The 14,658-nt window shown below is 47.8% G+C and overlaps 1 protein-coding gene across 1 annotated transcript in view; it reads right to left on the bottom strand.

The window, feature by feature from the left end:
- LANCL3 (LanC like 3) overlaps positions 1-6,682 on the bottom strand; it is a 116,776-nt gene extending 110,094 nt beyond the window's left edge. The window contains exon 1 of the mRNA XM_021080614.1: positions 5,198-6,682. Within this exon, the coding sequence (XP_020936273.1) occupies positions 5,198-6,307 (1,110 nt within the window). The 5' untranslated portion in view covers positions 6,308-6,682. The remainder of the gene's footprint in view (positions 1-5,197) is intronic.

Here is a 14,658-nt window from a genome sequence, read left to right as displayed (position 1 = left end):
TTCTCCAATCCGATTTAAACAACTTGGCATTTCCTTTCATTACGAATGCAGACCACGAACCATCAGTAGTACTTGTGACTTTGCCACCTATAGAAATCCCAGAAATAGTCCTGTCACACTGCAGTTGTTGAAGATCTCTCGAAATATCACCGACCCTCATCTCTGTTGCAAATGTACCGAAATCCTTCGGCCCGCTGCAAAACCTTATCGAATGTGTTAATAAAGAAGCACTCGTGGCTGCGGCAGCACCCATTTCTGAAACGTTTTGGTAACCGAATGCTAATAGAATTGGCTCCCTTCGTAATCCTAGGTGTTTTATTCCAAGTGGCTCGAAGTGTTCTTCTAAAAAGAGGTACTGGAGTTTTTATGACATTTACCACGGGGTCTTCTTTGGCATGAAAGGGGTGTAGACCCCCTCCAGCCAGTTCCCCCTTGGGACCATCCTTAATACAGTTCGATCCATTGTCTGTATAGACAACCGGGGTCATCTTTTTTAAAAGGTAAATAAGATGACGACATTCCCCGCTTGCAACAGGAAACAAATGCAAACTCCTAACTTGGACTTGCTCTGGCCCGGCGGCATCTGCTTTTAACCTGCTCGCTCCTACCTGGCCTCAAATGCCCCCCTCCCCATCTCTGGCCCCCTGCTCACTCTGCCCCAGCCAGGCCGACCACCTTCCTTTGCTTGGAAATCTCCAAGCAGTTTCCCACCTCGTGGGGGCTTTGTCCTTGCTGTCCCCTCGGCCTGGAATGCCTGCTCTTAAAGCAGCCACTTCCTTCTCATGCTCCAGTGATAAGCTAGGGCATCACATCCACAGAGAATCCTTGTCCGCTAATGTATGCCAGGCAGCGCCTCGCCCCTCTCCTGCCCCCCCCCCCCGTGCTTATTTCCTGTTTACTTCCTTCTGAGCCTTTATGACAACATAACTCTATTGATCTTTGTTCACTGCTCAATCCTGGCATCGAGCAAGGTGCCTGGCACACGTAGGAAGCTGGCATTCACCGAATGAATAAAGGACAGAATAGAAGCAAAGGAGGAAGCTATTATTAACCCATTTGACAAAGGAGATAATCAAAGCTTCAAGACGTGAAATCCTTTGTCCAAGGTCACCGAGTGGCAAAGGCATTATTTTAATGGTGGGTCCTCAGGCTTCCCCAGGAACCCCTCCAGCATTCTGACTTCCTTTTCCCTGCTACTTTTCCACCAGTCTGGAAAGCAAAGTGAGACCCAACGCAACTTGTGAGAGTGTGATAAGAAGACTCTCGTGCTCCACTGCTCAAGGCTACCTGCCTAAGAAACTCTCTAAGCTATTTCCCTTGAGTATTTCTAGGAGAGCCAAATTAACCAAAAATCTACTAACCAGATAGAACGGTTCTTCCTTTGTCTGTCTCCCTACATATGCACATGTTTTTTTCATCTCGAAATCTTATAAACACAAATACTAAAACAAATAGAAGGAAGAAAATTCAGAAAAGGATAAATGAAGGAACAGGGGAAAAAACTAGATAAAAACAGGCAGACTTTGGCATAGAAAAATACAGCTGATAAGGTATTGTCCACAAGCTGTGTGGACCATAGTGCTAGCCAGGTGATTCCCAGCAGCCAACACAAAGAGAGAAACACAGTTTATCCTAAAAATTTTTAAATGTCAATCCATTTCCAGGAGAAGCACAACTCTTCCTGTTTCTGAGCCCTGAGGGAAATGCCTCCTGTGGGTCCTTGTATGGGAAGCATGGTTGGAGAGAGCAATCAGTATTCTATACTGCATCCTGATAAATAAATATATCAAGCTTCACAAAACACTGTCTTAATAGACGTGGCTGGTTTAACGCCAAAATCTACGCAGCACTGTATCACCTTGCTATTCAAAGCATGGTCCCTGGACCAGTGGCATCAGCTTCACCTGGAAATCTGTCAGAAATGCAGACTCTCAGGCCCAATCCCAGGCCTGCTCAATTCGAATCTGTATTTGCTTAACAAGATCTGCCGGTGATGCCTATCACGTTAACGTTTAACCCACACGGGTTTACTGGTTAAGCTTGATTTGAGGTACGATTTGTAAGAAACGAGTATTCATTTGTTCACACATTCAACAACTATTTCCTGACACCTTGGCAGTGGGAAAGGCTTTTTAAAAACATAACATCAAAAGCACCGCCATAAAGGAAAATATTGATACACGGGACGCTATTAAAACTGAGTGACGTAAGAATACCTTTCACACATACACACTCTCTCTCGCTTTCTTCCTTTTGTCTAAAAAATGTACTCAGCTTCCCATGGAACTTCTCCGTTCATCTAACTGAGTTTGCAGACATGTTAACTGTTAGGACGGAGTTTGGGCTTGTGTTTTTCTGAAATAGGGCATTAGATTAACAACACATGTTTTGTGTCCAGAACGTCTTGTCAGAATCCGGGATATCTGAATAGGAAAAAAACCCGAGTGACAAAGCAAGCCATAGAGCAGGCAGTATCTGCACTACCACCACTGAGCAAAGATGAGTATCCAGACAGGTACCAGGCACTGTCTTAATGCTCAAATACAGCAATGAAACAAAAACTCTCTACTCTTACGGAGCTCACATTCGAATGAAAGAAGACATACAAGAAGTAAAATGAAGCCAGAAAGGGGCTTCCTAGGAGACAGGTGGCAGTTTGAAACAGGGTGGACAGGGAAGGCCTCACGGAGCAGGTAACCTGTACAAGGTCAGAGAGCTGGCTATAAAAATAGCTAGAGGAAGAGTATTGCAAGCAGAGGGAACAGTGAGTACAAACACCTGGAGACCATGAACGCCTGAGACAGCAAGAAGGCTGGAGTGGTTGAAGCAGAGGGAGCACAAAGGAGACCAGGTAAGCAGGGGCTAGATCACGTGGGGTCTTGTCAGCCATTTTAAGTATCTTAGCTCTGAGAAGCCACTAAAGAAAAGGTAATAGGGAGCCATGGCAGGATGTGGAGCAGGGTAATGACCTAATGACAAGCGCTTTTAAGAAGCCTGGTTTCTCAAGAGGCACGTGGAATGGCCCCAGCAAGGGGAGCCAGCTCGGAGCACCTATGTATATTGCACTAATCCCAGTAAAGGGTGGTGCATTCATTCAGCTATTTGTTAGGTGGCAAAGAGGTGCCAAGTAGGGCGGGGAGGAGCTAGACTTAGGGGGATAAGTGAGGGCACTGTCGGAGGAAAGGGAATATAAATGACATTGGAGGGAACAAATGGCAGGACATAACGACAGATTATTTATAGAGAAATGACAGAAGTTCGCATTCAATTGAAGCAAGGTTTATGGATCATCTATCGAGCGCAAAGCCACATGCAGGCTGGGATGTGGGGGCGGGGATGGTGCCCAAGACGTGTATTTTCCCCTCAAAGGGCATGTGGCCAGGACATACTTAGCCTCCACCCTGCACCTTTCAAGCCTGAACTTCTCCAGCTGCCACAGAGGAGACAGGCACTGAGACTGGTTTTGCTCAGGTTAAGAGTTGTTTTTTTTTTTTTTTTTTTTTTTTTTTTAAACCTTCAGAGCTTGTTCTGTCTCCTGGGAGCAGGGGCCAAAGCACCTCAACTTGATTAGTATAAAGAGACAGATCTGGTTTGGCAGCAGAGCACAAGAGAGGTCGTGATAAATGTCATTGTGGGTCAGCACTGCAGACTGGCCCAGAGGCCCCCAGCCTTGGGGCCAGGAGTCCTTCGGATCTGTTTCCACCTGCATGGCCTGATGGGCCTCCCACACTGCCATTCCCTTCTGGAGAAAATCCTACGAAAGGCGGAGAAAGAAGTTTAAGGAAAACCGCTGGGGTGGGGGGGGGGGGAATCAGGAATTTGAAAACTGCCTACAGCCAGACGGGGCAAGGTCTGAGGGAGCAGATGCAAATATCATGCAAATGATATGTAAATAGCCCCGTGGCCTTCTCAAAAGGTTTTCTACAACTGAAAGGGCCCTCGGGAAACTGCTAGCAGGTAACAGTGACTCAGAAGCAGAGTGAACTATTTCAAGACAACTTTGTCACACAGCTCTGTGCTGCCCTGCTAGTACAGTGCACAGTCTTTAGTGATCTTTTTTTCTCACTTGATTTAGCCTCACCTGCTATAAATAAAAAAAAAAAAATCAAGCCTGCCTCTGCAGAGGTTAATTACACTTTTATTAAAACACTGTGTACCTTTAATTTTTTCTTCAAACGCCTCTCTCACCCAAATAGAGCCAAGTTAAATGTGTCACTTCCTCCCTAGCATAATATTTGGCTCCACTCGGTTATGAATGAAAGTGCCTCTCTTTCAGTTCTTGTTGCTATGATCCTTTGGAGGATTTTTTTTTCCCTACTCCACAGGAACTGGCACATTCTCTGCTAAGGTCCACATGTTGTATTCAAAGTGAATCCAGAAAAGAAAAAGAAAAAAAAAAAACAAACAAACCACATATAGTTGCAAAATCCAATTCACTTCAAGGGGCCACTGGAAAGCAATTCATTAAGCAAACCTGCCCTGTCAAGTGTGCTGTTGTCTTAACGATCCTAACGACGCATTTCAAAAAAAAAAATCACATTTGATTACAGAATTTTGTAGGCAAAATTCTGTCTCCATTTATGTATTTAAGAGAGGACACCACCATCAGATATGCATTTTACAAGGGCCTTGAAATGAACTGAATAGACAGCAACAGAGTAAGCACATCAGACCTACAGCTGGGCAGTTATTCTGGGTCACAGGCCCAGGGGTGGCAGAAGCAACTTACCTTTACCTAAATGATGGAAACAATACTAGCATCACCAGCTCTCCCAAACTTCTGTTATTTTATAGTATTCTAATATTCAAGGGTGAGTCTGCTTTTGACAGGAGGGTCAAAGGAAGGTAAATCTCTTTCATTTGAGACTTAAAAACAAAAACACCTCACTTGAAAGGGCCTCCAGAAAGCTACCGGGCAAAGAGTTGTCTGGGGAGATGCCACGTTCGCCTTAAGACGCGAACAAAGCACAAAGGCGCAGAAACCCAACTGAGAAACTGAAAAAGGTGGGGGGGGGGTGGGGGTCGGGATACGGACAAAAGCAGGAGATAAACCTGAAGAAACAACAGTGTCACACAAGGAGTAACAGAGAGAGATGGACAACAGCCAGGGGCTCTGCTCCCGGAGCCGTGAGTCCCGGGCAGGGTGGCGGGGCAGGCGGGCGGCGAGCGCCCCCTCGCGGCCGGGGCTGCCTCTTACCTCCTGGGCGAGTTTCTGCTTGAGCACAAGCGCCGCGCACAGGTAGCCCGCGCGGCCCACGAACAGCTCGTCGGAGCCGCATTCCAGGAAGGAGACAGGCGCGCAGACGGCGCACAGAGCCCGGAACTTGCCCAGCGGCTGCACGTAGTCGGACCGGCCCAGGGCGTGGTACACGAGCGTGGCCACGGCGTACACGCCCGCGCCCCCGAGCAGGAAGGCGGCCCGGGTGTCGGCGTCCGGTTCGCCCCACTCCTCGGCGCGGGCGCACGCGTCGATGAGGCGCTTGGCCGAGCGCAGGTAGCGCTCCCGGGCCCCGGCGAAGAGCGGGCTCTGCGAGACGTGGTAGAGCATGTAGGCCACCCCAGCCACGCCGCCGTACAGTCCCCCCTGGCAGCTGCTGGCCGCGGCCGCCGCCCCCCGGCCTTCGGCACCGCCCCCGAGCGGGGGCAGCTCCTGGAGGATGCGCTCGATGGTGGCCGTGACCAAGGGCGCCACCGCCTCCTCGCACTGGCCCGCCAGCAGGCTGCCCTGGTAGTCATCGAAGCGGTTGGCGAAGCAGCGCTTGGTGTCCATGCCGCTGCCCGTGCCCCCCAATGCCGAGCTGGGGTCCGCCGGAGGGCGCGCCCTGCAGTCCGGCGCACCACCTCTCGCTCTTGGAGACTCTCGGCTGGCGGTGGATGCAGCCGGGATGGAGTGAGGAGGCTGAGACGGGAGGTGACAAGAGGAGGCGGGCGCGAGGAAGGAGCACGGAGCGGATTGCCAAGTGGGGCAGCGGACTGCCGCGAGGCTCCCGAGCGGCCCGAGCGAGCGCCGGGGATGCGTGTCGTGCGCCCCGCTCGTAGAGGCCGCGCCCTCGCCGAACCCGCCCCCTCCTGCGCCGCCGCAGCAGCTCGGCCGCCTCTCCAAGGGGCCGAGGTGATCTCCGGCAGGACCCACGCGGGGACCGCGCCACTCCTCCCGCTCCGCCCCCGGCTCCTCCCCTCCCGGCGGAAGGCCAGGGACGCGCGGGACACCGATCCGGAACGCTGAGGCTGGGCATAGGCACACCTGGCGGTGGCGCGTCCCTCGTGTACTCCTAGCGTGGCCCTCCTTGAGCCAGCACATCAGCATCACCTGGGAGCTTGCTTGAAAATGCAGCAGCTCAGACTTCGCCCCAGACCTAGTGCCTCAAATCAGCTTAAGTAGCGAGATCCCCAGGTGATTCGCATGCACCTTAAAGGTTGAGAAGCCGCTGAACCAGGGGAGGGTGCTGGGAAAAAGCTCAGCGTGCTCCTGAAACTTGTCTTTCATCTTGGCCAGTTCGGAGTTCGCGTTCTGAGTGTTTCCTCCCAAAGGCTGAGAGATTTGAATACACCACGTTTCATGCAGTAAAACGCTGAAATGCCCCATAGGGAAGCTTCTCCCCCCGCCCCCCACCCCGGGACCTGGCTGTCGTGTTGCTTTTCTTGAAGCGAACGGAAGCAAAAGTTCAAAGAACCACACCAGGACAAGGTAAGGAATCGGGGTTCTGTTTTTCGCCTACCCTCCAGCCGGCCCCGACCCCATTCTTGCATAGGGAGGCCCCCATAAATATCTTGAGATCATTAACTAGTTAATAGGGTAAACGCTGCTGAGAATTTTAATTAGGCGTTTTGACCCTTTTCTGTGTGTCCTGAGTTACTTCCCTCCTTTTCTCCTACCTTCCCCTGTTTCTTCCCTTCTGCTCCCCCACCCCCACCCCACCCCACCCCCGCAGGCAGGCGTATTGAATGTCTTCTAAACGCCCTGGACCCTGAAGATAGATGGATAAACAAAATTGACCTGGTCCTAGACCTCTTAGAGGTTACAGCCCAGTGGGAGAGACAGAAAACCAACTATTACACAAACAGATTGCCTTTCTTTTTTTGCTCAGCCGTTTTGAAAGAATTTTTCCTTTCCCAAAGTGTTGACCAGGGAAGGCCAAAGAGGTCACCTTTCCCAGGGGTATTTGCATTTTGATAGGGACTTTGGTACAAGACACAAAAGACTAAGTGACTCATGGAAAAGTTTCTGACACTTGGTGGGGAGAGCAACTGCTCCACTTACTTGAAAGGCCCGTTTTGCTTGGAGGTAACTTTTTTTTTTTTTTCCTCAAAAGTGGTCATTGTCACAAGGATGTGGAAGCCAAGATTAAATAGCCTGCCCCTCTGTCCTTGCGCGTTGTGTTCTGGAGGAGGAATTCAGTTTGGCAAGATTGCTTAGTGCCAGAAGTGACACATCCACGGAGCGAATAGGAATGGCCTCCATCCTCCTATAGCGTGCCAAAACAGGCTGCTTTTTCATTCGAAGGATGAAAAGCTAAGTCCCCATTTAGGCGGGGAGCGAGATGGCCTAAAAGTTATCCAAGGATCACCTGGCATGTTTGGTTTCTTATTGGGGCTTCTTGCTCATCCCCCAGTCTAAGGAGGGGTTAGGAGTGATTTTTGCCCCTTTTGGCAAGAAGACGTTAAATGCCAACCTTCACAAGCAGAAAGGAAGCCTTATCCTGCTTTATTCCTCCCCAGTTCACCCTTGTCATGAGTATAAGGCAGCTGTTGCTGGTTAGCCTTCCACACAGCCTGGCCCCAAAGTGGTAGCAGCCACTGGCAGGGGCTCAGGCTGAGGGGCTTCCAAATGAAACTGGAAGCAGGTCTCTGAGAGAAAGAGCTCTGATTCCCCCCCCCCCGCCCAAGTTGTGTGCCCTCCTCCCTCTTGCCAAAAAAAATGTTGCATAACAAGCCAAATCTTAGAGCAGGTAACAGTAAGTGTATTGCTCACGCGGCTGGGATCCTGGCTGGGCCCCGGGGATGGGGCTGTCGCTCCGAGAGACTGGGTCGCCTGGGCTCTAGGCCGCAGGTCTTAGCCTCTAACGCTTCAGCCCCAGCGTGGCTGAGTGGCAGTGGCAGAGGGAGCAGGAGCACAAGGGGGAACACGCAAGCCTTTTTCAGGCCTGATCTCAGAGCGGACCCACTCTTGCCTGCCGTGTTCTCTTGGCAGGCCACCTGGGGAAATACAGGGTGCCTTTATGGAATGCCAAAGCTGCATGATGAAGGGTGTGCATACAGGGTGGGGTATCAGAGTTCCTAGTGGTTTCTTTTGGACGGTGATGGTCACAAGATGGATGTGAAACAGCCCGGTTTGGGAGAAGCAAGAGCTGAGCCATACTCAGAAAAGCCCTCTTAAACTCAGGACAGGTGAACCCCTTTACCTATTAACCTCTTTCCCAAAGACCTCGCTGCCTTGTCCGTTGCACAACTTTGGTGCAGAACATTCTTCAGGGTGGAGCCAGCCATCGAGACCCCGTGAGGCCTCACCTCCCATTGCCATGTACTTAATTTTCAAGCCGTGTTGTTGAGTGTAATATCGCTGACGCCGCTAGAACGCCCTCTCCATGAGGGTAGGGCTTTTGGCTACGTTCATTGCCGCGTGTGCGCCAAGAGCCTGGCATCGTCCCTGGCAGCTGTGGGAGGCGCTCCTTAAACGTGTGTGAAATGATGAATGAATCCAGGCACCATTAGCAAGGTCACCTGGAGTGTAGCATGCAGGGGGAAGCCTTTGTGGAAACTTTCAGCCTGACCTGATGACACTCACGCTATTGTCTTGGATCCTTGGGGCTCTTGTGAAGGCAAGAATGTACCCATTGTGCAGCAGTTGCCTCCTTCCTTTGACTGTTTCTGCACCAAGTCTGGTGGCCTCTGTTCTTTACCTTGAATTCAGTGACTTCACACGTTCTATTTTTCATAACGAACCCCGTGTAGCCAATTATATATTCCAACTATGGCCCCAGCAGTATCCGCTCTGCCACCTGCTCCTCTACGATGTGGCCTCGATGGTCCTTTTATCCAGAGGCGAGGTATGTGCCTCTTGAGTCTGAGTGGGCTCGTGACTGACTTGTAACCAATAGAATGTGATCGAAATGACCCTGCATGGCCTGCAAGAGTAGGTCATAAGAAATGACGCAGCTTCCATGTGCGATGCTGGAGCCCTCATGCTTGGAGCATCGAGCCCTTTTGTAAGACGCTGTGTGATGCTGCCATTTTGCAAGGAAGTGCAGACAACAGGAAAAAGGCCACTTACAGGTGCTTGGGTCAGTAGTCCACCTGAGAGCATCAACTGACAGGTGAACAAGCCACCCGGGATATAGAGCCCAGTTAAGCCTTCGGATGACTGCAGCTCCATGACCTCCCAAGCCCCTCCAGAATTCTGAACCCACAATAGCATGAACAATATAAAATAATTGTTTGAAGCTACTGAGTTTTAGGGTGATTTGTTAGGCAGCAATGGGAACTAGACTATCCTGCTAGCTTCCCATCATCCAATGCCATCAAGCCCCTATAATCAATAATAGTGCCCACTCAACAGTGCATCCAATGCCATCAAGTTCCTGTAATCCATAAGTGCACTCAAGAGGCTTATTATGGAGAAACCTGAGCAGGGAGACAGCAAGTATACAGACACGCGGAGAGCTGGGTTGCAAAATAATTATTCTAGTTGGACTTCTTTGAAGTAGCAATGACCCCACGAGAAACATGCAGCCTGTACACAATTTGCCAAAGCCATTTATTTTGCCCTTACCTGCAAGATTTTTCCTGCTATTTACAGAATCTCTAGCAGCATTCGCTGACAGGCAGCTCCCAACACATGGTTTCTGGGATCTTGCTGACTTGCCCAGCTCCTAGTTCTTCCTCACAATTTCCTTATTATGCAGATTATGCAAAACTATGGATGGAAAATACTTTTAGTGGGTTCATCAAGGAAATCAGAACATTTATGCAAAACTATCCAGGGAAAACATATTAAAATTAAAGGGTTCCTCTTAGGCAAATCATTGCTATCTAAGGGTGAATATGAAAAAAAAAATCCAAAATTGTATAACTATCAAACCTCAGCACTTAAGGTTTAGTACATTTTAGGGGATAAACCATCTTAAAAAGACTTTCAGAAAGTTTTCCAAAGTTTTGCTCAAAGGGTGTATCCTGGAAGTGGGTTTGATAACTCTCTAGTCCTTATAGCGCATTTTGAGATGCAGCTCTGTTTTATTATAGTTGCTTTACAAAATTGTTAGTTTCAGGTGTACGCAGGCAGAGTGATTGAGTTATACATAATTTATTCTTTTACAGATTATTTTCCCTTATAGGTTATTGACAGAATATTGAGTGGAGTTCTCTGTGCGATACAGTAGGTCCTTGTTGGTTTTCTGTTTTATACATAGTAGGGTGTATATGTCAGTCTTAAACTCTTCCTTTTTCCCTCCCCCACCCTCCACCTTTCCCTTTTGGTAACCCTAGTTTGATTTTGAAATCTGTGAGTCTGTTTCCGTTTTGTAAATAAGCTGATTTGTATCATCTTAAAAATTAGACTCCTCATATGAGTGTTACCATATGATATTTGTCTTCCTCTGTCTCACTTCACTTAGCATGGTTATCTCTAGGTCCATCCATGTTGCTGCAAATTGCATTATTTCCTACTTTTTACGGCTGAGTAATATTCCATTGAATACAAGTACCACATCTTTTTTCTCCATTCCTCTGTTGATGGACAGTTAGGTTGCTTCCGTGTCTTGGCTATTGTAAATAGTGCTACAGTGAACATTAGGGTGAGTGTATCTTTCCGAATTAGGGTTTTCTCAGAATATATGTCCAGGAGTGGGATTGCTGGATCACATGGAAGTTCTATTTTTAGTTTCTTAAGGGACCTTCCTATTGTTCTCCATAATGGCTGCAGCAATTTGCATTCCCACCAACAGTGTATGCGGGTTCTCTTTTCTCCACCCCATCTCAAGCATTTATTGTTTGTAGACTTGTTTTTTTTTTTTTTTTTTTGTCTTTTGTTGTTGTTGTTATTATTGTTGCTATTTCTTGGGCTGCTCCCTCGGCATTATTGTTGTTGTTGTTGCTATTTCTTGGGCCGCTCCCGCGGCATATGGAGGTTCCCAGGCTAGGGGTTGAATCGGAGCTGTAGCCACCGGCCTACGCCAGAGCCACAGCAACGCGGGATCCGAGCCGCGTCTGCAACCTACACCACAGCTCACGGCAACGCCGGATCGTTAACCCACTGAGCAAGGGCAGGGACCGAACCCGCAACCTCATGGTTCCTAGTCGGATTCGTTAACCACTGCGCCACGACGGGAACTCCGTTTGTAGACTTGTTGATGTTGGCCGTTCTGACCAGTGTGAGGTGATACCTCATTCTAGTTTTGATTTTTATTTCTCTAATAATTAGTGATGTTGAGCATCTTTTCATGTGCTCTTGGGTCATCCGTCCATCTTCTGTGGAGAGATGTCTATTTAGATCTTCTGCCCATTTTTTTATGGACTTCTTGGGTTTTTTTGATATTCAACTACCTGACCTGTTTGTGTATTTTGGAGCTTAATCCCTGGTTGGTCGTTGAAAACAGCCCACAGGATGGGAGAAAATACTTGCAAATGGAGATGCTGCTCTGATTTTGTAGCTCAGCAACCTAATTGATTTGTCCTGCACCTGCTCTTTCGCCCCCTATAGGCCATTCTCAAAATAGCAGCCAGAGGGATAGCAGCCAGATTATCTTCCAACTGACAAGGTCACTGGTTCACATGTCCCTCAAAGGCAAATCCAGAGTCCATAGGGTGGCCTGAAAGGCTCACAGCCTCATTACGTCCCTGACCTCTCCTCCTTTGCCTCTTCCCCTTGCACCTTCAGTTCCAGCCATGCTGGCCGCCTTGATGTTCCTCAAACATTTTAGTTGTAGCCTTAATTTAGACAGGTTCTTAGTGCAGTTTCCCCTTCCTGGAATACTCTTCCAAAGAAATAGTCATGGATTGCCCCTTCACCTCTCTCTCAGTGAAGTATTTCCTGACTTATTATTTCCAATTACAACCCTTCCTCCCACCATCAGTGTTTAATAACTATGTATTTTTACTCATTGATGTTTTTTCTTTTCTGTCTCGCCGCACTAGAAGGCAATCTCCATGAGGACAGCAGTTTTTGTCTCAGTTGTTCCCTGCTTTATCCCCAGCATCTAGGTTAATGCCCGGCACCCAATATTGGCTCAATAGATGCTTCTTGATGGCTGTGATACCCTTCACCATATCAAAAATTTCCACCAGTCCCTAACTGATGGCTGAGCTTTGCTCTCTCCTTTCTTGACCAGTTTCCTGCTCATGGTCCACTGCACAAGCAGCCATTAAAAATAGGCATTTTAAGTGGCTCTGGCGTAGGCCGGTGGCTACGGCTCCAATTAGACCCCTAGCCTGGGAATCTCCATGTGCCTCGGGAGCGGCCTAAGAAATAGCAAAAAGACCAAAAAAAAGGGGGGGGCATTTTTAACACAGGATTTGATTCTTGTCTCTTTTTCTCTACCTCCAGTATTACTAATTTGAAGCTTTTCTCAGCCATTATAAGTCAGACATAGTCACACACTATAATGGCAGAATGAGAAACCAGGTGCAGTAGGTAAGTTAACTGGGGCTCATCACTGCATCTGAAGGAAGGATAGCCCAGTTTGATCAGTCACACTGGCCAAGAGAAAGTAATAATGCGCACGCTAACGTACTGGATGTGAGAAAAATATATTTCCTATTCTCCTACGGGTACTCTAATGTGAGTGTTTGGATATATGATTTGAATGTACTATAGTCAATCCTGCTATATGGGACAGTGTGAACAGATATGCCTCTATTTTAAACTGATGTATCTCTGTTGTTACCTTAAATTGGCAAGTGACAGTGGAGGCGTTCATTGGGCTCGAGTGAATTCTTTAACTCAAAAAAAATTATGTTTCCTACATTCAGTCATTTCTAAGGTTTTCTCCAGTATTCAGGATATTTGGAGGAAAAGTGTGATTCCCTTTGGTGGTTTAGTTCAACAGCTGTCAAATAATAATGCAGTTATGAATAATGCAGTAAGACTCCTGCTTTTTGTCTTATGATAAACCTGTGTTTCTACTTCTACATCTGCAGTTCTCATTGTTGGAAGAAGTTACAATATCAGAAATATAAAAGAGTTTATTCTCTGATACAGTCAATTTCTAGACATTTCATAAATGTAAGAGGTGGTAGTTGAAAGATCAGACATGAGGAGTTCCCACTGTGGCTCAGCAGGTTAAGAACCTGACATAGTGTCTGTGAGGATGCAGGTTCGATCCCTCACCTCTTTCAGTGGGTTAAGAATCTGGCATTGCTGTGAGCTGTGGTGTAGGCCACAGATGCCTCTGGGATCTGGTGTTGCTGTGGCTGTGGCATAGGCCGGCAACTGCAGCTCCGATTTGACCCCTAGCCTAGAAACTTCCATATCTTGCAGGTGTGTCTGTAAAAAGAAAAAAAAAAAAGATCAGATATGTCTCAAATAATCGATATTGATTATGACTCCGGAATGCCCATGCTCACACTTTTCTAACTGTTCTCATTATGAGATGACTGCTCAAGATAGCTTTGGCCAGCAATCCTATGAGATACAAGAAGTGTGATATCCAGAAAGAACCCGGGTCTCAGCCTATAGTCCAAAAGGCAGAAAAATCCATTACCAAATGGCTAAGGGGAGATCACTGCTTGCTTGCTTTTCTTTCTTTCTTCCTTCCTTCCTTCCTCCCTCCCTTGGGCTGCACCCAAGGCATATGGAAGTTCCCAGGCTAGGGGTCAAATGAGAGCTGTAGCTGCTGGCCTACACCACAGCTCATGGCAACGCCGGATCCTTAACCCACTGCGCAAGACCAGGGATCGAACCCACGTATCCTAGTCGGGTTTGTTACCACTGAGCCACAGTGAGAACTCCCAAGAGATCACTGCTTTAGATGGCCGAGGATTAATGGAATCATGGAGTGATCAAGTGATCATGGATTTAATCCTTTCTTTTAACAATGAGAAAATTTAAACCCCTGGCAGTCATACAACAGGGAGTCACTGAATGTTGTAAAGAGGAGAGATGGGATCATAGCTGTGTGATTTAGAAAGATGATTTTTCTGGAAAATTGGACAGTATATTTGAAAGGAGTAAGATATGTCAGGATGGTAAGTCGAATGGCTGAGAAGAGGAAATCTGACCTCGGTTTGTAGCAGGAAGGAGAGACTTAGGAGTCAAGAGATACCGAGCAGATAGGATCTGTAGGGTTTGATGACCAACTGGATGTGGGAGCAAAGTAGGAGGAGAGTCAAAGAATGATGGCTGTTTTCTGCTCTGGACAGTCAGGCCAATGGAAACACTATACACCAAGCCAAAGCATACAGCTAGTAGAATCGGTTGAGGGCAGGAGGGGGAGGACAATGGTTAATACAGTTTGGCAAGTGTTACGACTTTCTAATTTCATTATGGGATGTGTGTGTATATATATGATGTATTTGTGTGTATGTCTGTATATATATAATCGAAGTACTTAATTCCTGAAGATGCACCCCAAATTCAGTAAGCGCAGTTAAAGGAGGCTGATGATGTAAGCTTGGGAAATGGGTTAAAATAGTGGTAATGTGGGAAAAAGCGTGCAGCTAGACTTC

The sequence above is a fragment of the Sus scrofa genome, chromosome X, assembly GCF_000003025.6.
Source record: "Sus scrofa isolate TJ Tabasco breed Duroc chromosome X, Sscrofa11.1, whole genome shotgun sequence".
In the NCBI taxonomy this organism is placed as follows: Eukaryota; Metazoa; Chordata; class Mammalia; order Artiodactyla; family Suidae; genus Sus; species Sus scrofa.
Note: the sequence above shows the minus strand (reverse complement) of the source record. Positions and strands in the feature narration are given on the sequence as shown.